The sequence below is a fragment of the Camelus bactrianus genome, chromosome 19 (assembly GCF_048773025.1).
Source record: "Camelus bactrianus isolate YW-2024 breed Bactrian camel chromosome 19, ASM4877302v1, whole genome shotgun sequence".
NCBI lineage: Eukaryota > Metazoa > Chordata > Mammalia > Artiodactyla > Camelidae > Camelus > Camelus bactrianus.
The window spans coordinates 1521516-1543863 of record NC_133557.1 but is presented as its reverse complement, the minus strand read 5'-3'; the positions used below and the strand labels follow the sequence as shown (position 1 = coordinate 1543863).

Below are 22348 nucleotides of genomic sequence, written 5' to 3'. Positions count from 1 at the left end.
GGCTTGTGCATCTTTTGTGGGTTTTGTCTGTTGGGGAGGGGGTGTTAAAACGCCGGCTGCTGTGAATTAATGAATTGCCTCTGTTTATAGAAATGCGGTGATGTTCAATAATGATTTGATGGCAGATGTCCATTTTGTGGTTGGGCCACCAGGTGGGACTCAGCGGTTGCCGGGACACAAAGTAAGCAACAGCTGCATTACCGGTTTAGTCCTGAGATTTACAAAGAGGGACCCTCTCCATGAGCCAGGAACTTGGGGTGGGCAGCTCGCTGACGGCCGGTGTGCGTGTTTCACCAGATCACAGAGAAAGCGCAGCCTCTCCAGAGGGCCTTGGCCACGCTTAATTTTTTTCTTCGTCTCCTTCTACCCAGCTTTATATCTCACCCAGAAACATGCCCTCTTACCTCTTCAGTCATGGAAAGTCGTTTTGATAGGTTAGGAAAGTCGTATGTTTACCCTTCTCCTAGAAATCAGTTAGATAAGCCTTTATGTTATTTATTCTGTAACGAGGGAACCTGTGCATGAATCTGTTAAAGCCTTGATAATAAACAGCAGAGGGACTAGTTTGTGTGAACATCTATCCTTTACTTTCACAGCCAGATCCACTGTACCTGGACATTGTCAGCAGAGCAGGTGTTAGGTGCCCTGTCTCCACTAAAGCTGATGGCTTAGAGTTGTTTTTTTGGATTGATTTGCTGAAACTGTTTTCAATTTAGTGCATGAAATAAGATTTCCATTTCTCCACAGTATGTTTTAGCTGTTGGGAGCTCTGTGTTCCATGCAATGTTTTACGGAGAACTTGCTGAGGACAAAGATGAAATCCGTATACCAGATGTCGACCCTGCTGCTTTTCTCGCGATGCTGAAGTAAGCACCATGCGTATGTCTGGAAAGAGTTTGTTTATGCTGTATTGGTACTCTGCTGGTTTCACAGTTAAACCTAAGTTCCAGGTAACAGAAAAGGGAGACTGACGTAGAAAGAGGGTGCTGCTTACCCTTTAAATATTACTCTGTGGATCTTTCCACAGGAAGCTTGTGGACTGAAAGAGGCGTTTTTAATCACACCTTGGGGGGCAAATGGCACGTACAGTGATTTCATTTTGAATGACTTATAATTAAAGAAAAGTAACTTTCTGGTGTAGTCATTATCTAACAGAGCATGTTCTAAAAGCAGTGTGTGTGGAAAAGTCTTTAAAGAGACACAAATTATATTTTTGCTTCACAATTCCAGAAATTATATACCTTATTTAAATACTACCAGTTAGGAGATTTTTAATTTTTCTAGGAGTTATTGTCTCCTGTCAGCAAATATAAAACTTACTATTTGTTGAAATTATCCAATCTTTATGCACACATACATACTACATACATTTATAAAATCACATACTGTTTTCTCAGGGATAAGAAGTATTTGCATTTTGTAGTAGAGGAGAAATTTTTGAAAGATATGAGTAGTTTTCTATAGTTTTCTGTGGATGTGTTCAGGAAAACTTTAATTGGTGATATAGAAATGTAAAGTTACAAGATTTATATTTATAAAGAAAAATAGTTTTCTATGTCATGGGTCTTTTTCAGAATCCAGTGCATGTTAACCAGATAAATAGAATCTGCTTCTTTGACATGTATGGTTTCCAGACAGCGTGACAGGCTACCGTGTAGTCAGAACCCAGTGACTATTCTAGACGAAATTTATGTGATCTTCGTTGATCCGTATTCTAGCACACCACCGTGTATCAGAGCTCAAGGTTATCTGCTGCTGTAGGGATTTTGATTCACTGGAATAAATACAATGTTGAAAAAAATTATTCATTGGGTCCACAAGTTAAAATGTTGATAGATATTATCTTCTGCCTACAGAAAAATACGTATGATAGCTCAAGAACTGTAAAGTGCTTAATTCTTTATCTGTAGTGTAGTTTTTAAATCCATTTGCTGCCAGCTAGAACTTTTACAGTGGGAGGGAGGGAACTTAAAGGCAAGTGAGCATGTGAAGTACCAAGAGGTAAACTAATCCACCGCTTTTATTTATTTGCTTTTCTAATGGAGGCACTGGGGGTTGAACCCAGGACCTTGTGCATGCTAAGCTCGTGCTCTCCCACTGAGCTATACCTTCCCCCCGCTAAGCCACCACTTTTAACCAACAGACCCTTTGTGACCTCTGTAGTCTTTAGAGATACACATGCAGAGACGAATTTTATGTGCAGGGGTTTTGTGTGTACTTTTCCCCACCAGTGAAGTCAGCCTCGTGTATCTGACACTGTCTGTGCTGCAGAGGAGAAATCCGGCACTGGCTGGGCGTTTTGGCTCCACTGTAGTCGAGTGGAGTGTTGAGTCGCTACAGGTGCAGGTACAGTGAGGAAACCTGAGTGCAAGTCACGCAGCTCCCTTTCACCGAAGCCCTTCGGTTCATCATTTGACAAGCATCTTTTCTTACAAATGTGCTGCCTAGAATGTATCTTCGTACAATTTTTTAAAAGTACAAACGCAGTCCACGTAAAGTGGTAGGAATCAGAAGTGTAGCAGGTGCCATCTGCTGCCGCCTGGGATAGCAGAGGCCGGGTTTCCCTCCTCCCTGCATTGTGTGTGAGCAGCCGGCACTACTGCAGAGGGGCTTGTCGAGAACAAGGGAAGACTGGCCAGTCCCAGAGTAGGAGCCACAAAGTGCTGACCGTGCTGCAGATCCTCCCCCCTGTCCTGGTCCTCTGGTCGCAGCATCCCTGCTGCAGGTGTTCTGTCGGGCAACCTTGCCACCTTGCCAGGGGCAGCTGGCTCTATTCTGTCTAAGAAGAGTAAGGGCTTCCTGAGAGCAAAAATGCAGGTTCCATTTGCGATTGTGGTCATTTTTCTCATTGCCACCCTTGTATTTCTGTACTGTCTTACAGAAGCCATTGCTGATTTCTCGTTACATGTGTTCCACCAAGAAAAACTTCACAGCAAGTAGCTAAACACCTTAGCTAGAAAATTTTTTTAACATTTTTTATTGATTTATAATCATTTTACAATGTTGTGTCAAATTCCAGTGTTCAGCACAATTTTTCAGTCATTCATGGACATATACACACTCATTGTCACATTTTTTTCTCTGTGAGTTATCATAACATTTTGTGTATATTTCCCTGTGCTATACAGTGTAATCTTGTTTATTAGAAAATTTTTTAAATCATGTTATTAGGATGTATTTTTCACCCATGTGCAGATCTCACTGACCATCTCTTAGGGAACCCTAGGGAAATAAAGGAAGCAGATGATTTATCGCTTTATGTACCATTTTGGGAGACTGCCACTGTCCCCCAAAACAGTAAGAAGTGTCTTTTCTCCTGAAATAGGGTTACTTCACAGAAGTACACAAATAGTGTGTATTTTGGCTTACTTTGTCTTTTAATTAAATGTATCTGGGAATAACGCATTCTTTAATTCTGAAGGTGGAAGGGAATGTGTGGGGGAGAAGAAAGAATTTAGAGTATAAAAAAAAGCCAGATACAAAGCCTACATTGGATTCAATGTAAAGTTAACTGAAGATAGCATCAGAGCTCATATTTAAAAATCCATTGAACTTGGAACTATTAAAAAATATCTTATTTAAGATCAGGTTTCAGTTTGTGTTTAAGGAAAATCCAAGTCATTGCTAACATTCTTGTATTAAAGATATTTGTTTCTATCTGAATGTGTAGAAAAAAATTTAAGTAAAATTAAGTAAGAAAAGGAGACTTTTTCTCCTAAAATATATGGGATTATTTTAATTAAATATAACACAGTATATTTAATAGGATTTTGCTACTTTTTCCTAATATTGACTATCTGCGATGACAGTCCTTTTTCAGACAGTTCTGGTATCTTTTTTTTTTTTTTTCTTCAAAAGACACTGAATGTAGATTATAAAACAGAGGCTACAGTGGTTACATGAAGTTAATGTCTTTAATTATACAAACTTTCTGCTGAGTTGAAATATTAATAATACATAAATATATTTCACTTGTTGCCTTCATGTCTGATCATTTTGTAATGACTGTCACATCAGATGATTTTCTTGGCACTAACTGAAAGTAGCTGCATCTTTTCTTGCTGGACCCGCTCATTTTGTGAAAACTCCGTTTTCATGCTGTGCTCTTTCTTTCAGATATATCTATTGTGACGAAATTGACTTGGCTGCTGACACAGTGTTGGCCACTCTTTATGCTGCCAAAAAGTACATCGTCCCTCACCTCGCCAGGGCCTGCGTCAATTTCCTGGAGACCAGCCTGAGCGCCAAGAACGCCTGTGTCCTCCTCTCCCAGAGCTGCCTGTTCGAGGAGCCAGACCTGACCCAGCGTTGCTGGGAGGTGATCGACGCCCAGGCCGAGCTAGCCCTTAAGTCCGAGGGGTTCTGCGACATCGACTTCCAGACACTGGAAAGCATCCTCCGCAGGGAAACTCTGAATGCCAAAGAGATTGTGGTTTTTGAGGCAGCTCTCAACTGGGCCGAGGTGGAGTGCCAGCGGCAAGACCTAGCCTTGAGCATTGAAAACAAACGCAAGGTCCTCGGGAAGGCGCTTTACTTGATCCGCATCCCGACCATGGCCCTGGACGACTTTGCCAACGGCGCCGCGCAGTCCGGGGTGCTGACTCTCAACGAGACCAACGACATCTTCCTCTGGTACACCGCAGCCAAGAAGCCCGAGCTGCAGTTCGTCAGCAAAGCCCGCAAGGGCCTGGTCCCCCAGCGCTGTCACCGCTTCCAGTCGTGCGCCTACCGCAGCAACCAGTGGCGCTACCGGGGCCGCTGCGACAGCATCCAGTTCGCCGTGGACAAGAGGGTGTTCATCGCCGGCTTCGGGCTGTACGGCTCCAGCTGCGGCTCGGCCGAGTACAGCGCCAAGATCGAACTCAAGCGGCAGGGCGTCGTCCTGGGGCAGAACTTGAGCAAGTACTTCTCCGACGGCTCCAGCAACACCTTCCCCGTGTGGTTTGAGTACCCAGTGCAGATCGAGCCGGACACCTTCTACACGGCCAGCGTGATACTGGACGGCAACGAACTCAGCTACTTTGGTCAGGAGGGCATGACGGAGGTTCAGTGTGGCAAGGTCACCGTCCAGTTTCAGTGCTCCTCGGACAGCACCAACGGCACTGGGGTGCAGGGCGGGCAGATCCCCGAACTCATCTTCTACGCTTGAAAACACGTTCCGAAGTGGCCTGGGCTCTGTGGTCGCATTGGGCCCCCTGCTTGCTCGATGCTTAGCGCGGCTGCAGGTGTGTGATCAGCACAGGTGATTTGTAATGAATGGAGCTGTAGGCAGTTTCTAGTTTCTTTCAGCCTTTTGATTATGTACAAGCGAAAACGCAGCATTCAGCTTTCAACTCTATGCCTGAAAAAGCCAAGTTCTTATCAAGGCTTGTAGGCTTTAGAGTGGCATCTATACATATCTGGGGAGATTTTGTGTTTTTTTCCAATTTTTTCAACTGCCCCACTGACCTCCCAGTTTTGTTCCTTTTAAGAGAATTTTTGGATCACCTCAGTCCTTTTGGACTTTATTTTGACAAATAGAAGTAAATAGTCTAAAATAATAATAACAGGAATTATTTTTAAACAGAACCCCTCCCTCCCTCCAAAACAGATAAACCTCAGTGTACAATTTTGAAAAAAGTTTTGCTTGATAAGTAATAATTTAGAAAGTAGACAGTAGTCATATTTACCTTCCTATTTTATTTCCTTTTAAATATTTTACTTTTAAGCATTGCTTTTTCTTAAATCTGAAATTCACAAAATTGTTAAATTTTAAACTCCAAAGTGTAAATGTAAAGTAAGCAAGTAAGAAATTGGAAGTTTTAGGCCATGACTTTTGCTACAAGCAGGTTTACGTTTTAGTCCAGAAAACAAAATATTGCAGTACAGAGACTTCTTTTTAGTAGTAACTAAATTACAAAATTTTGTCGTCATTAGAAAAAAGTTGAGGCCTATTAACTTAAACTAACACAGTTTAAAAAGGAAGCCTAAAAGAATCCCATACTACAAGTGCGGATCAGAACACACGGTTTGAAAAAGTCAAACTCTTTTCTCCCCACTTAGCTTATGATCCCTACCATTTGCTGGTTTTCAAAAGTTGTACTGTATAGAATCCCTATTCCCTTTTTCCTATGAAAAGAGGACCAAACGATTCTTTAGATGAATGGAATAGCTATTAGTTTTGTAGCACCACATGTTAATGTAGTAAGATACTTTTATTCATTGATTTTTTTTTTAATCTGAAATATACTTTACGTGGTCTACTTTGACCACATTCTATCTTCTTAGTTAATTATAATTCTGTCCTGTTCCTCGACTGCTAGAATCTGGCCTCTGGCCATCTTAAAGTGCCAATATATGCCTGCAGGGTTTTACAAAAATGGTCTGGAGCTTTGATGACACGTAATGTTCATTGCATCAGCATCACATCCAGCACTCTTATTTGTCCATAGTTATAATGTAAACAAAGGAGGGAAAAGCTCATCAAAAATTCTCCTTCAGTGAAGGCTTGTTCTGGGTTAGTGCCCGAGACCCTGGTAGCGTCCACTGTGTTCACTCCCAGCTGAAGTATCCATGTGTTTCTGGGCAGCTTTTCTGCTCAGTGTGATCCTGAGATGGCTTCCCCGCCACCCAGAGTGTGGTCCCTGGCCGCCTCCTTCTCCTGCTCTGTGAGCCCGAAGCTGGCTTGTGTGGAGCAGGTGTTAGTCCTGGGGTGGGTGTGTGCGTGGGGGCCCGCGCGCCTCCGAGTGCGTGCCGGCTCGGGAGTTGTCTCCTCCCTGCCTGGCCAGTGAGGGGCGGGACAGAAACGGTCCCCCTGCTGGCCCCAGCGAGGCCCCAGTGAGTGACTGCCTGTGCTTCTGGGCCACTTCTTCCCCTGTAGACGTGGGCTTGTTGCTTTGGCCGGCTTCCCTGATGGAGGAGAACACTGGATTACAGGAAATGTTTTAATCATCTTTGCCATTACCTGTGTCTGTTAGCACAGAGGATCAGAAGCTGTGACTGGTGATGACGGACAAGTAAGTCCTCCCAGGGCAACTTCCCAAGATATCTAACAGTTATTTCTTATTAGCAAGATGACAGGTAGTAGTTTTGGCAAGCCATCTATGAAACAAAGAAACATTTTCAATGTAAAAAATACAAAGGGTTTTTATTTATAAATTATGGTTAAACATTTCAGTAACTCATAGCTACCTTGTGGAATGGTAGACTGTGTACCTGATTGGAAGGCACTCATTTTTAAGCCAGCGGAGAAGAAACTTTATGTAGCACTCATTTCATCACATCAGGTTGTTGAGGTGGGTGTGACACCCTTAGAGTGAAGATTGTCCCTTCAGAAACACTCACTGTCAGTGGTCCTGGCAACGGGCTGCCCTCCACGGGGCCCGGGAACCGCCAGGTGAGGCCACGAGAGATTGTACACTGGGTGTAGAAGAACTTAATTTTAAATTAATTACTGTCACTTTGAAAAGAAAAAAAAAAAAAGACACATCCACCATCTGATTGGCTGGTGCTGAAAACTGTGGGTTAAATTTGAAAATTGTGTTTCAAATAAGAAAATGTTATCTTTTAAATCCTATTCTCCCTTCTGCATTTTCCACAACATGGAATTAAGGCTAATGTGCTTGCTTTATTTTCTTTGGTAACCTTGACTTTTGTAGCTTTTAAAACTAGAAACTATCATTCTGACAAGGCAGGCAACTTAGCGTATAAACACAACTTTATTAACCAGTGCCCAGTAGATGCTGTTCCCAGTGTGTCTGGCAGTCTTCGTCCTTGTTCACGTCCTGGGGACAAGGGGGGCTAGACTAGCAGTTCTAACGTGACGTTCTTTAAGCATATCTTAAAATAGTATTTAAGTAAATGGTCTAATTTCTACATAATTATTGCACTGAACTGTTTTTTTTTAAGGTGTTTAAATAAGCTCAGCTAATTCAAGACCACTTGTGCATCAGAGTGCTTGAATTCAGTAGCTTACAGCATTATTTATGAAGGAAAAATACATAAATATGAAGTACCTCATGTTGAATGTTATTGTACTGTATTTTTAATGTAACAGTGCAGATCTTGTTAGACACATGAATGTGTATAATCATGTTAAATGCAAATAAAATAAAACTGGTTCATAGATTGTTTTCCTTAGCATTTTTGTGGGTCCCTTGAAAGAGTAAAGAACTCATTCTGGCACTTTGGGTGGCACTTACATTTTGCAGAGATGGTTTTTGCAGGAACATTTGTTTGCTAAGTATTCACATATCCTTGATCCCTAAAGAGGTAAAAATTTGAGTCAAAAGCATAATAAAACAATAAATATGTTAATCAGGTGCATTGCTGAATGCCTGGAGAGGGAGTGAATGGACATGTTTCTGTTCCCATCAGGGAAATTGTGCTTGGCTGGCATTCTGATGGGATAGTTGCTCCGAGGTCTGGATCTCCCTGTCCTGGGGTGTGGACAGCAAATCACATCTACCTTTAGGTGTGACTAGTGCTGCTTGTTCCTGCTGTCTTATATGATAGCTTGCATTTAGGAATAAAGATGATACATGTCCCATGATAATTTTGAATATAAGTTTTATGTGCTCAACCAGTTTTCCATTATATTTCCCCATGGCAAGTACATATATACACAGATTTGTTTATAACTATATACATACATACATATTTTTTTCTCAGCAACTTCTGTTGCTTTTATACTAGAGTTTGTTATGAAACCCTGTATATTTGCTGAACTACTTCACCTACTCACAGTTAAGTTTCTATAGCACACCTGCTCAAAGGAGGTTTGGAATTATTCCAGAGAGTAGGAGAACTGGAAATACCCATTCTCATTAGCTTAATTACAGATACAACCTGAACTGCAAAAATCTTTAATCCAGGAAAGTCTTGGCCATTATCTCGTCTCTGGTGCTCTTTAAACTTAATCCACATGTGTTTGTTTTCAGTATCCCAACACAAGTGGAAATGATCCTCCTCCTTTGTCAGCACTTAGGATCAACATGTCACTGAAGTTACACTTTCTTCCCAGTTGACTCTTTGGCTTGCCTGCGGAAGCCATGGACTTGAACTTGGGAAAGAATGGGAAGAAGGAAAGCATTCCTGAGGAACTGAACAGCATGAAACTTAGAGGACAAAACAAGCAAGTGGCCCAGAAAACCTGTGGTACCTTAATTGCCTGTTAGAGAGGCTGTGTGTGCCTTTGAGATGCTGCGTAGAAGATGACTACACTTTTTTTTCTAATTGATTAGAGTTCAACATTTTTTTTCTGAGCCATTTACATTTATTGTCCAGCTATTTACTTTGCTCGACACTTCATGTTATCTTCCACTTTTTAGAATATATCATTGAACAAAACTGAAACTGGGGGAAATTTTCAATAATAGAATCTCATTTATTTCCATAACCAGCATAATCACTGGGGGAGAAAAGTTTCTCAACCACGATGTGGTCAGGTAGGAGAGATGAAAGTATTTGTGAGGAAGAGAGGAAGACGATGGCTGACCTCGTCAGGCACCAAGCAGTGTAAGACCCCAGTACCTGCAAATGGGTCGCTGAAGAATCTTTGGATACATTTCCCTAACTTGGGCATCTCCCCTCTTTGCCTCTCCTGAGCCTTTTGAGGGGGAAAAAGGCAGTGGGGAAGTTTTAATTCCTATTTATGCAGATCCCAAATGTCCTTAACATGGTCATTTTCTATTTGCCTGTTCACCTAAACGTCCACTGGGCAGCAGTTTTGCCAGCAGTGCTTCTGTTTCATGCTTGGCCATCCAAAAAGTCCCTCTCCTCCAGATACGCAGACAAAACACTCACTGTTCTTTCAGTCTGTGCACAGGACGTAATTAAAGTTACCTTAAAATTAGACTACTAGCACTTAACCTTCAGTTTGCTCCCACTAATTCTTTAAGCCGTTCTCGGTGGTAACCAGGCTAAGCGTCATGGAGAGGGGCGGCACGTTAGACTTCAAGGACGGTGCCCTTTTCCACTTCACGCAACAGCGGTACAGAAAGTTATTTCAAAGTTAAGTCATTTTTGTTTGTTTTGATGACTTTGGTGAACAGTTTATATTCAATGGACTATCTCTCTTACATCTGTTTGTTTTAGAGGAATGAAATTGTACCTGAAAAAATTAAAAAATAAATCATCCTAATGGCCTTGTTAATTTTAACACGAAGCGTCGCAGTGAATGAGCAGCACACAGCGTAAGGACTTTTGTTTTGTGAGAAACTGGAAAAGCCTCCGAGATAATATTTTGATATGTAGCAGTCTTTACTGTGGCTGTGCAATTGGCATTTTCCTTCTTAAACTACTATATTCAAAAAACAGCCAAAAGGAAGATAATGACTATTTAAGGAAGCTGCAAATAATCTTTCAAAGCTTGAAATGGAGGGTCCCACCTTCTGCTATACAGTAGAATACACAAAAACTTTTGAGAGACAGTCTATGCGTCTTACGGAATTTCCACTTCTGCGCTTGCTTTAACCCACTCTAAACTCAGTATTTCAGCACCTCTTACAAATAGTGCTAAAAAAACACTCAGAACACCTGGGCCTTAACCAATTCAAAATTAAAGAAAAATTTCAATTCTAAGAATATTTGGAGGCATTAGTGGACTGAAGAGTATTGAGTATTTCCTGGGTAATTCAGCTCCCCAGGAAAGAGACATTTAATGTGTCACTCCAGGATTAACTTGACGTTCATTCATTGATCATCTGTGGAGCTTTTGCTTCATCCCCGGCAGTAAGAGGTGCTAGGAGACATGTGAGTGCTTTCGGAAGCTTCTGGTCCAGGGCAGTGCTGCTCTGCTGTTAGGGGACCATCACGGATTGCTGGCCTCCACCCCAAGAAATTCTGATTTGGTGGGTCTTGGGTGGGGCCTGAGAAAGTGCACATCCAAGGGGCTTCCCTGTGATGCTGACACTGCCTGCCCATCTCACTTTGGCACTGATCTGAGTGAGTTGGGAGTCAGGCAGGGGCCTGTGCAGGAATGAAGCAGCAGTGCAGAGCAGCAGACAAACGCTGTGGCTACCACGGGAGCAGTGGAAGAGGCGTCTAGGTTGGCCTTGGGTGGAAGAAAAAGTGATGCTTGAGCTGGATTTTGAAGGACGCATTAGAATTGTCCAGTGTAGATGGTTGATGCAAGTCAGAGGGAGGGGATAGGGATGAAGGGAATTCCAGAAGAGAAACAGCAGGGGGATAGGACGGGGAACAGCTCAGGAAGGCTCAAGGAAAGGGTACCTGTGGAAGAATGAGACCTACTGTGTGCCAGCCATGGAGCAGGAGAATGAACTGGGCAGAAAAGTGGAGCACTCCATGTGTTACGCTAAATTATCTGGCTTTCATCCATAGAATAAAGCAGTGACATTGAAGAGATTTGAGATAGACGGGACAACAGTTTCGCGTTTTAAAAACATTTCTCGGACCTCAGGGAAGGATAGACTGGATCAGACTGGAGGCAGGAGGGGTCAGGACTGTGAATAATGCCAGCAAAGATCAAAGGGGACCAGGGGATGGAGAGAGGGATGAAGACTCTAGAAACAGAGGAGAGAGAACCAGGATGCAGTGGCTGTAACATCAGTTAAAAGGGGCTTGTGATGCTGGAATGAAGCTTCTTATTTGCTCTTATGGAAAGGGAAAGAAAACAGTTTTTACCACCGTCCGTAGATGGGTCATAAGTACCCAACCCTTGATTCTAAGATTCTTTTAGGAACAAGTTAAAACATGAGAGTCCACTTAGTGTACTGGTTCCTAACTGAGACTCTGGGGCAAGACTGTCTGGATTTGAAGCTGGGCTCTAGCTGCGTGTGACTTCAGGCAAGTTACTTAACCTCTCTGAGCCTCAGTTCCCGACAGGAGTAGTAATAGAGCTTCCTCACAGGGTTATTATGATGATTAAGTAAGTTAATATTTCTAAAGCACTTGTGACAGTACCTGGCAGACAGGGTGTGTCACGTAAGTGTTGTTAAGGGAAACAGAATAGAAAAGGCCTCAAACTAAACCCATACATTTCCCCCATAGGCATTTCCCTTTAAGAAAACCAGTTTACTTTTTGTTCGCACACACTTGTAACAAGGCGTCAATGCAAGCAATTAAAAAGAGTCATTTTGTTGCTGTTTTAAATAAACTATGGTGATAGGTAGAGAGTGTATAAAGTTACAAGGAGCTGTATTGCTGAGGAATTCTGGTATCTTAAACTGAGTTTCTAGTAAGTATTTAAATGGTGTCATGTTAATGAGAGACAAATGACGTGGGTGAGTTCTAGCATATCAGATGCCGTCTATGCTAGGAAATTATCCAGGATTCCTCAGAGAATTACTCTGTAAAAGCTGACCATGAGAATGTAATGCGTTTTCTGGAAGACATTTTCCAGGAGGAGTCTGTTTTGCAGGTAAAAGAAAATCCCCTTTAACTAGTTCTGCTAGAGTCAAAATGAGCTCTTTTGTCTTGGCTTACAGCCTTAGACAATTTTGGGTATAACTCGTTCTCCAAATATTTGGGGATTAAAATGAGTTTTAGCACTGACATTATTTGTCGTGTGTTGAAAGCAGATTTGACCTTTATTATGAGTGATGTGAATATTACAGGGAATATTTGAAGGACTAATTGTTCTTCTTGAGTAAACACAGGTGTACCAGAAGTCCTGGCACTTCTGAGTCTGTGCACCCCCTCTTGTTGTTGCTCCACCTCCCTTCTGCTGCCCTCCCCACGGATGCCCTCCATCCTCAGACTCACCTGGTCCCGAGCCAGTGTGGGGTCTTACTCGACGATGGCCCTGATTTCCTGGAAGTTAGTTTCTGGTCCGTCATTCTGGATTATGTTTTGCAAAATAAGCCTTCAGGAGCCTCACACCACCCCACCCACCCCTGCCCCTGAGATTCTCATTCAGGGACCAGTTACTCTCATGTGAAGCTGAGAGCAGTTATGTGGGATTCTGATGCACATGAAAAATTGAGAACCTCTTCTGTAGACAAACCTCCTGGAACTTTCACACCCACACAGGCATGGACTCGGACACCTAGTTTCAGCGCTCTGCTCCCTGCTGGGGACTCAGGCACCACATATGCCCTGAAATCAGTCTGAACCCATGAACCCTGGAGCTGACCCCAAACAAAACCACAGTCTACGTTAGTGGATGAAGTAAACCAGGGGTATCAGAAGGCCCAGCCTCTGACTCCATAACCCCTTGACCCTGACCTCTACCTGTTAACCTCACTCTTGTCGGTCTTGCTGTACCCCCAGCCCTCCACTTGCCCCCTCAGAAGTTCATAGATCCCAGTCCCTCTATGTGTCCTGGTCCCAACTCTGGTCCACTGGACCCTGCCTCCTGCTTACATTCTGATCACCATCCACTGGTCTCTGTGACTGCCCGTGTCTGGGACCCCAGTTCTGAGCCCACGTCTGTAACATTCCACTTCCTCCAGGTGTGTGCCTCCCACTGGGCCAGCAGCACCTCCTCTCGAGGACTCTAAACCTGCTGCTCTTAATGGAGCCCAGCCCAGCACGCTCTGCAGCCCCAGCCCCATTTTTTCTTCCTTACCTCCGACCTGACCCCTATACTTAACATTTGTGACAGCTTTCTGTGGTCCAGATAACACCTAACAGATCACACAGCAATACATGTACATTCTCTTGTCTTGGAGCAGCTGTGGGCTGTCTTGGTGGCTTTGCAGACCTGACTGGCCTCATGTGTGGGGTTTTGGCTGCCTGCGGCTGGGTTGGCTTGGTTCCCGTCATCTCTCATACTCCAGCAAGCTAGCCCGGGCATGGGCTCATGGTGATGGCCAAGGCGCATAAAAATCACCTGCATCAGGAGGAAACAGGCAAGGCCTCTTGAGATTTGGGCTCAGAACTTGAACATCATCACGTATGCTGTGTTCTGTTGGCCCAAACAAGCCAGAAGGCCACCCAGATGCAAGAGGTGGGGAATTAGACTCTCCTTCTCTACTGAGAGGTGCAGCAGAGCCATGTGGTGGAGGCTGTGGGTAAAGAGGGGGTGGCTATAAATGGGCCATTTATGCCATCAGGCAGCCATAGCATTTAACCTGAATGTTGGCAGGACCCACATGTACACACTGTGCTCCTTCAGACTTGGACCCCAGACCCAGTGCCCCTCGATGTTACCCACAGAGAATCCTCTTGCCCGAAAAGCATTAGTGAATATGATTCTATAGGGAAGAGTTGGAGGAATCTTTCTCGTACTCATAGCATAAACTGCCCAAACATCCACTTGGCAGGTCTCCTCCCCAGGTAACTAGCTGGTTCTGCTAACAGGAGTTGCTTCTTGGCCCCTGTCCCCAGACCACATCTCACTCCCAAGCTACAACCAGAGGATTCACCTGGAGTTGGCACACACCTCAGTGGAAGGTTTGTCTTGTCACTTGCAACGTCACTTCTGCTCTCTCTTCCCGTTAGCCCCGCTGTGGTTATGCTCAGAAGACCAGTCAAGTGAGGAAAGGTTTCGAGGCGGATCGGAAGGAGCCTTTCCCCTCTGTTTCTTCATCATCATAACAGCAACACCTCAGGCAACATAAGATGGTCCAAGAGCTTCTTCCAGGTACAGGGAGATGGGGAATGCTGGCCCTCGGAGGGTCAGAAAGGAAAGAGGGAGTTGGACTTTGATATAAGAGCCCAGCCAGCCCTTGGGGAAACAGAGATGGAGGGTTGCCTGCAGCTGCTCTATCTGGAGCTTTTCATTTCCTCATCTCAAGAATTCCGGACCTGCAACCCACCTGCTGTGTTGAACCTGGGGAAGCTTAGCAGGTGGCAGAGTCTAGGGACAGCCCACCAGCCGGTGGCCTGGGCACATTGCCTGGACTCCTAAGGTCTATTTGGTGAGGACTTGCTTAATCTGCTCTGTGTTTTGTGACCATGTCACCAGGGCCTCGTCATCAGAACAAGTGTCCTTGGTGGCCTTTCCAACACTGCTTTGTCAACTCTCACATGCGTTTGTAAGTCAGCTCTTTACTCTCTGGTCTTTGGGGAAATATGGTGAAACCCCTGATTCTGCTTCCTCCGTGTCCCTTTCTTCTCTGAGGACCCCTTCCCTTGCCAGAGCCCCTGCTTTCTCTCTGTTCCTCTCCCACAGTACAGAGTCTTACCTGGTGGCGTAACCCAGATCCTGCCTCCCTCACTGAGGAATCACATTGTTAGTAATTGGTCAGAACCTAAACTAGCAGAAGAGTTGCGTTCCTTCTCCAGATTTCAGGTTTATCTGCCACGTGTGTTTATCAGAAACCAAGAGAGAAGTAGCTCATACTGTTTCCTTTCTTTGGTCTTCCCCTTAAAAATATCCCATGACTGTAGGTACAGTTTGGGTTCGAGGGAACATCCAGCATGAATGGGGGCCTGGGAACCTGGTGGCTTCCCAGTGATTGGCTGTCATCCACCCAAACACAAAACTGGGCTGAACTTGAGCATCTCCCAGGCCACCACTCTTCCCAGGTACACAATTTAAAGGTTCTCAACCCCCTTTCCTCCCCTCTCCCACCACACTCAGGAGGAACGTGCCTCCTTATAAAGACAGCTCCCAGGAGAGCACAGTCAAGCAGAATGGGCTGCGTCTATTTTCAGCAAGATGCCAGGGTCCAGACTGACCAAATAAACTCTCTCTGGAATGTTTTCTGGCTGTTGGTAGTGGGTTTTATTGTCATTCTTTCATGTTTCAGTTACTCACACCACGTTCAGAAGTCAGGAAGGAAACGAACTGAGCTCTTTCCTGTAATTGCAAAGAAACCCCCACCTTTCCAGGTAAACAGTTACTAGATTAATAAAATGAAATCTTCTGTAGATACAAGTCACCTTGGCCTCCAACTCATGACAGCTGCAGAAATGAGCTTGGTTGTGACTAGAAACAGGATGGCGCAGGCACAGTGAGTCAGGGAAGGAATGGTGGGGAGAGAGACAGACAGAGGCAGACAGACAGAGTGAGGAGAGACAGCCTTACCATTTCCTCTGAGAGGCAAAGTCTTTGAAGAAGGCTGAAGGAAAGCAGTGGACTTCTTTGGGTGGCATGAGTGACGTTGAATGGTGACAAGCCATGGAGGCTGGGGACATGGCTCTCTTAGACCTCCCTGGTCTGCCATCCACACTCTGTAAGGAGCCTTTGTAGGCTGGCCATGCCTTTAGCCAGAGTCCCATGAACGGCCTTCTCAGGTCTCTTCATCTTCTGGGCCTCCAAATTGTGTGCAGGCCACCAGCCATTCAGAGGTGAGGCAAGAAACCAGGCCATCCTTGACTCCTCTTCGGGAAGTGTGGCCCTTAGGCCCGGGCACAGTTGAAGAGATATGTGGCTTTGTCCTTCACCAGAAAGAACCAAGTCTGGCTCACGGTGGCCTCAGGCATTCCTGGAGCCCAGATGATGGTCTCCAGGTTTCCTTACGACTCTGAGATGGCCCACCCCTCAGGCCAGGTGAAGTCAGCCTCACATGGGGAGCCAGAGGCCCTCTTGGCTCACACACATCTCCTCTTCCTTTTCTGTCCTTCTTGCCTCAACGGCATCATCCTACTGTGGCTCGCTGGCCTCCAGCTACCGCCCTTGACCTTGGGGAATCTGTCCCACTTCCTGCCCCACCCCCAGCCCCACATTCATCAGCCAAGATGGTGGAGGTGAGGGACTTTTCTCTTGCAGAACAGCATCCTCCTCTCACAACTGCTAGACCCCCTCACAGCAGGTGGGAGGAGAGGGAGGGTTGGAGCAATGGAAGAGGCCGCAGACCCCAGTCCCCAGTCACAGTGATAAAGGCCAGTGGGGACAGAGGCAAGTGTGGCCAGACCTCTGATCCCCCACCGGCCCATGGGCAAGAAAAACCAGGACACGTGGCTTCTTACAGCCGAAATAAATAAAATGAGCTCGTTCTTGGGCTTTGCCACGTGTCTACCATTTACACAGGAGCCATGCAATCTTCCCAAACTCCCGCTAAGACGCCCTGGTTAGAAAAACAAATTACTGAGGGCACTCAGAAAGCAGACTTTCATAGGTCATTATCAGGCCTTGTCAATAGCGCGCCTGATTGGGAGCAGCTCTGGGAATCATTTCGTTTCTCTTGTCCGGGGGAGGCTTTCTTAACTGCTTCCTGCTGTCCTGCCATTTTGTGCTCACCCCCAAAGGCAGTGTTAAATTGATGTCATCTTTCCAATTTCTTCCCAGAAGCATTTTCTTTTCTGGTGAACAATGGGACTATTTGCACAATAATTGGGGGAGAAGCGTATCCAAACCTGAATGCTGAGAAAACTCCTAACTGGGGATGAAGGCATTTATTTATTTCCCTGTCCCCATCATTCTGAGAGTCCATCTTTCTGACGGCACAGAGAAGGATGAATCTCATTTGGGTGGCAAGATAAAGAAAGAAAAATAAAGAGGTAGAGTGAAAGCAATCCCAAACCAAGAAGAAACCCATTGCCTTCGGTCACGAAGAGGATCCAATGTGAGAACTGTAGAATTAACACCAAGCAATAAATTAAAGAGAATATTGATAACAGTTGAACTGGATGAGGGGATACCTGGGTTTCAATCTGGGTTTGTGTATGTTGGAAACTTTCCATACTAAAAGTTATTTTAAACTGTGGTAGGAATTGGATCAAAGAGCATGTAGTTCCTAGACAGAGACCATTTCCCCCTAAATTTGGTTAGCAGTGCTAGCAGGACCCATGACTTACAGCTGAAAGCATGTTTGAACATAAACCTGGCTTGTTTTAGACACAGGTGGGCAAAGGGTTCTCTGTGATCAGCCCCCACCTCTGGCATCGCATAACTTAGACTGAGGTTTTCCCCAATGCTGGACTTCTGAATTTTAAAACTTAAATTAGGCATCCACTGAAATGCAGGGATTGACATTTATGCTTAGTTGCTTAAATGAAGACTCCCACTTCATAAAGTGCTTAATTAAATGGGAAAAGCATTCTAAATTCTTGATCTTTGTTAATCATATCTAGGAGAAGGCTGGAAGTTTAGATCATGATTTCATTAGGGCATTCTTACAGTTCCCCCGATGGCAACATAATCTAATTTTAGCAAATTTTAATTGCAAGTACAGCGAGGGTTGATGTGGATTGGAGTTGTCTAAGATACTCTGGCTTCTGGGAGTAGCACCACCAGCCCCTCCACCTCCTGCCCTCCATTCAGCAATGCCTAACCCTAAGAGTCATACAGCCCGGGGCAATTGTACCAATGGCTACCTGTGTGTTATATGCCTAAATATTAAAGGTTATAAACCCAGCTAACAAACTGCTTAAATAAAATGTGCTTTAGCATTTGACCTTGACAAATATGACTTTGTGGCAATCTGTAAGGCTAGGTTCAAACTTCGAGTCCTTGGCCACTCAGAGTATCGCACCAGGGAATGTGGTGGTGGAGGAGAGGTGGTCCCACTCCTGGGCTCCTGTCCATAGCCCACACCCTTTCTCTTAGAACCCTTGTCTTTATTTTGTAGCACAAGGAGTCTCCTTGCACACATGTGTCTCCCTAGCCCACACATTGAACTCTGTCCATCCCAACCCAACACCAAAGAGCCACCCCTGGTCACCCATGGGACCTAAGGATGCACATCTGGTGGCCTGTCCTGTCCTCACGAGGAAGTGGGCTTGAGGCCACAAGGACAGAGAATTCGAGGATGCCAGCTATCACACACTGCAGAGGTCGAAGCAAGGGTCATAGGTAGCCATGACCCCTTGACCGATTTGCAGGGCCAAGGGGTCCAGCTCTGCCTCCTCCTCCTCTGTCAGACACCCCAACTGTTGGCATGTCCCCTAGGGATCAGGACTGAACCCTGTAATCCTCTAGTATTTTCTTCCTAAGTGATCTCATATAGTTCCATGGTTTTATATACCTGTTAATTCCATCCATCCTTCCTTCGTTCATTCAACAAATGTCCCCATTTCTAGGTACTGGGGACAGAGTAGTGGAAAAAGAGACAAAAATTCCTGCGTCACAGAGCTCTCTCTCTAGTGGGGAGATGGATGGCGAGTAAGATGTGGTAGTCTAAAGCATGATCCTAAATTCTTCGGTACCCCATTCAGTGCAAGGTAGAGTCAATGTCTACTCTCCTGAATTTGGGTGGTCCTTAGAGCCCAGTGGAAGTGATGCTGCGTGACCACCGAGCCTCAAGGCCATGACCTCGTTTGCTGGAAATACTCACTCCTAGAGCCTTGCACAGTCACATGAGAAATGCACTGAGACCACCATGCTGGAGAATCTACATGTTGGCGTTCGGGGTGACATTCCCAGCTGAGTCAGTCCTTCAGCCCAGGCACCAGACGGGAGAGGGAAGCCATCTTGGGAGTGGATCCTCCAGGCCCAGCTGTTTTGGTCTCAGCCATTTATGTCACTCCCAGCTGAGGCCCCAGGCATCAGGGAACAGAGGGGATCTGTTCTCATGGTGCCCTTCCCAATACTGATCCAAGGGATCTGTGAACCGAATAAAATGATTATTGTTCACCCCACTATTTGGGGTCAGGATGTGTAATGAGTTCTAAATCTGTACCTCCAGCCCAGACCTGAGTTCCAGGCTGTATGTTTAGCTGCCTTCTCACAACGGCCTTTGGATCTCTCAGTGGGCATCTTAGAAGGTCCACTTCCAAAATGGAAATCGATGGCCACCATGGCCTCCCAACAACAACAATAAAAAACAAAACAAAGCAGCAGCTCGTTCCTCTTTCCAACCTCAGTAAAAGTCCCAGCTTCCAATCTGAATGCTTACCTAAGACAGGATCACCCTGGATTCTTTTTCCATCATTTCCTACATCGGATCCATTAGCAAATCCTGCTTTTTTGACGTTGAAAATACAGCTCATCTGCCAGTTTCTCCTCAATTCCACTGCCCAAATGCTGTCCCTCAGCACCCTTTTCTCTTACCTGAAGCAGCCTCCTAACACACTTCCCTGTATCCAAACCTAGCATCTCACTATGGTTAATGTACCAGGGAAATCTACTAAGGTCACTTTAAATATGTCGTTATAGGAATATTTTCAAGATGACAAACTCCTTAGTTACATGTCCCTGTTTTCCACAGCTCTTTAATCCAATTTTCCTTAAGTCTTAATGAGTGAGTCCTTAAATATACACAGACTTTTTAATGTTAAATCCTCTCCAATCTGGCCAGTTTTCACACCAAAATTCCTCAGAGTTACCTTCTTTCATCAGTTGCCAGAGGCTTCCCTTAAGCTTTGATATGCTGCCTAGTGATAAAAGCCTGACTGCTTACAAATACTATTTTTAAAATGCCATTAAATTGTTTTCTTAGGACTGCAGCTCACTTCTCCCAGTACACACATGCCTTAGCTCTTTTTCTTCCAAAAGCAGAAAGGAGATTCAAAAAAGAAAATGCAGTGCATGGGATGTGTACTTGCAGAAACCCCATGATTATCTCTCCCCCTAGTTGGAAGGAAATACTGTTCCCCTTCCCTTAATGGTAGCTCTTTGCCCTTTGAAGTCCAACTGCTATTGCTGATTTTGTCCTGGACGATTCTTTTGCAACATTTATACCTGTCAGGTTGGCAGACTTTTGCATAGGCTTTCTTTTGCTTTTTTTCCCCCAATGTTAAGCATAACTTTAACTCCTTTCCTGTTGCATTAAAAAAAAAAAAACAAAACTGCAACATAAAATTTAAAAGGCATATTTAAGCAAAACTTGACGGTGTCTTAACTAACTTAACTCCAAACAGAGTTGTTACAAAGTGGTTTCATTACACTGATACGGACTGCAGGAGTCATCCCTGGCTACAGAAAGCACCTGGAGAATAGGATGTATGAGTTAGGGGCCTTGAAAGTCTGCACTGGATACTCGTGGGAAAATGTGCCCTACTTAGTGCAGTTGGCTCTCTTCTTTGAAGGTTTTCTGAGCTTAAAAGACATGGGATTTGGTCTATTAATATTTTCTATATGGAGTGTGAGAAACCATTAGTACTTAAAACATTAACGTTGGTGGATTTGACATTTTGGTTTCAAGAATTTTCAAGCAACCTGAAACTTCAAAGCAGTCAGTAATCTGTAATTCTGTTGAGGCAGGGCATTTAATCTGAATGTGCTGTGAGGCTGGCTTTTGGCTAAGAGTCACTCAACCCAGGAGGGCCACCTCGACATCTTCATCTCATTCCATCATCACCCACCTGGGAGCTCTTTTGAAGCAATGGTAGTAGGTCGGTTGTTGTCCACAGCATATCCATCCCCACTCTCCAGCTTTCTCCTCTCCTCTTCCTAATAATCTGTGATGTTCTTTTAGGTTTCTACCTCTACTTCCTCATTGTAGGTCAAGGTGGGCCTTGATTGGATTAGATCAACCATCATGATTGGCTTAGGGGTGACTGAGAGACTTAAAACAATGCAATGACAGCAACCTTAGATGATCTGTATATGATTTAGCTATCGCCATGTGATGAACCATCCCAAAACTCAGTGGCTTTAAGCAATGAGCATTCGCTGTAACTCTACAAGTTAGCTGTGTGGATCTTCTGACCTCAGCTGGGCTTACCTGGGTGTCTGTGTTTGGCTGCAGGTCAGGAAGTGGCTCTGCTGCTCCTGATTGGACCCTCATGTGTATGGAGGTTGCTTGGCTGTAAATGATCAAGGTTGGGCTCAACTGAGTGGCTTGTCTCTACTCCATGTGGTCTCTTATTGCCCATTAGGGTAGCTCCGGCTTGTTCTTCTGGTGGAGACAGGATTCCAAGTGAGAGTGAAAGTGTTCAGTTCTCTTGAGGCTCATGCTCAGAGCTAGCACCTTGTCACTGCTACCACATTCTATTGGCTAAAGCAAGTCATGAGGCTGGCCCAAATTCCAGGGTGGAGAAATAGACTCCACTTCATGATGAGGGGAACTACAGGTCACATGGCAAAGGGCATAGTTTCAGGGATTGGGGGGAATAGGGGCCATTCTTAGTCAGTCTACGGGAGTCAGAGTGAACTGTCAAGATTGACTCTCTCTCTGTCTCACTTGGTGATATCGACAAGGAAGTAGATGGAAGCCCTCAGAGCACCTTGAAGCCTTCTTGCTGTCAAAAGGAAAGCCACCTGAAGACCAGGACAACATAGAGGGGAAGACAGAACTAAAGGAGTTGTAGAAGGAAAGCACCACAGCCCTCATGACTGTGTGGATGTCTGAATCAAGCCAACACTCTCCCTGGACTTTACAGAAACTTAAGCCAGTTTTTTCTGATATCATTTCAGCCTGTGATATTGGAACTTTCTTTTTGGAACAAAAGATACCTAAACGATACTGCAGTTCAACAAAATAGCAGCTTTTCTTCTCCCTTCACATTACCCTTCCTCCAAGCAATTCAGCTGCTGGTGCATTTATGGAAGCGAAGAGAATGCAGAGATTTGTAAGAGACCATTCTGAGTCAGGAAGTCAAAGTTTCATGTAAATTAAAGAGAGAAATATTTTACTCA

General features: G+C 44.7%; 1 protein-coding gene across 4 annotated transcripts in view; it reads left to right on the top strand.

The window, feature by feature from the left end:
* BTBD3 (BTB domain containing 3) overlaps positions 1-8104 on the top strand; it is a 30708-nt gene extending 22604 nt beyond the window's left edge. For all 4 annotated transcript variants that reach the window (XM_074346921.1, XM_074346919.1, XM_074346920.1 and 1 more), the window contains 3 exons: positions 91-181; positions 748-866; positions 4117-8104. In XM_074346921.1, the coding sequence (XP_074203022.1) occupies positions 91-181; positions 748-866; positions 4117-5149 (1243 nt within the window). In that variant the 3' untranslated portion in view covers positions 5150-8104. The remainder of the gene's footprint in view (positions 1-90; positions 182-747; positions 867-4116) is intronic.
* The last annotated feature ends 14244 nt before the right edge of the window (positions 8105-22348 follow it).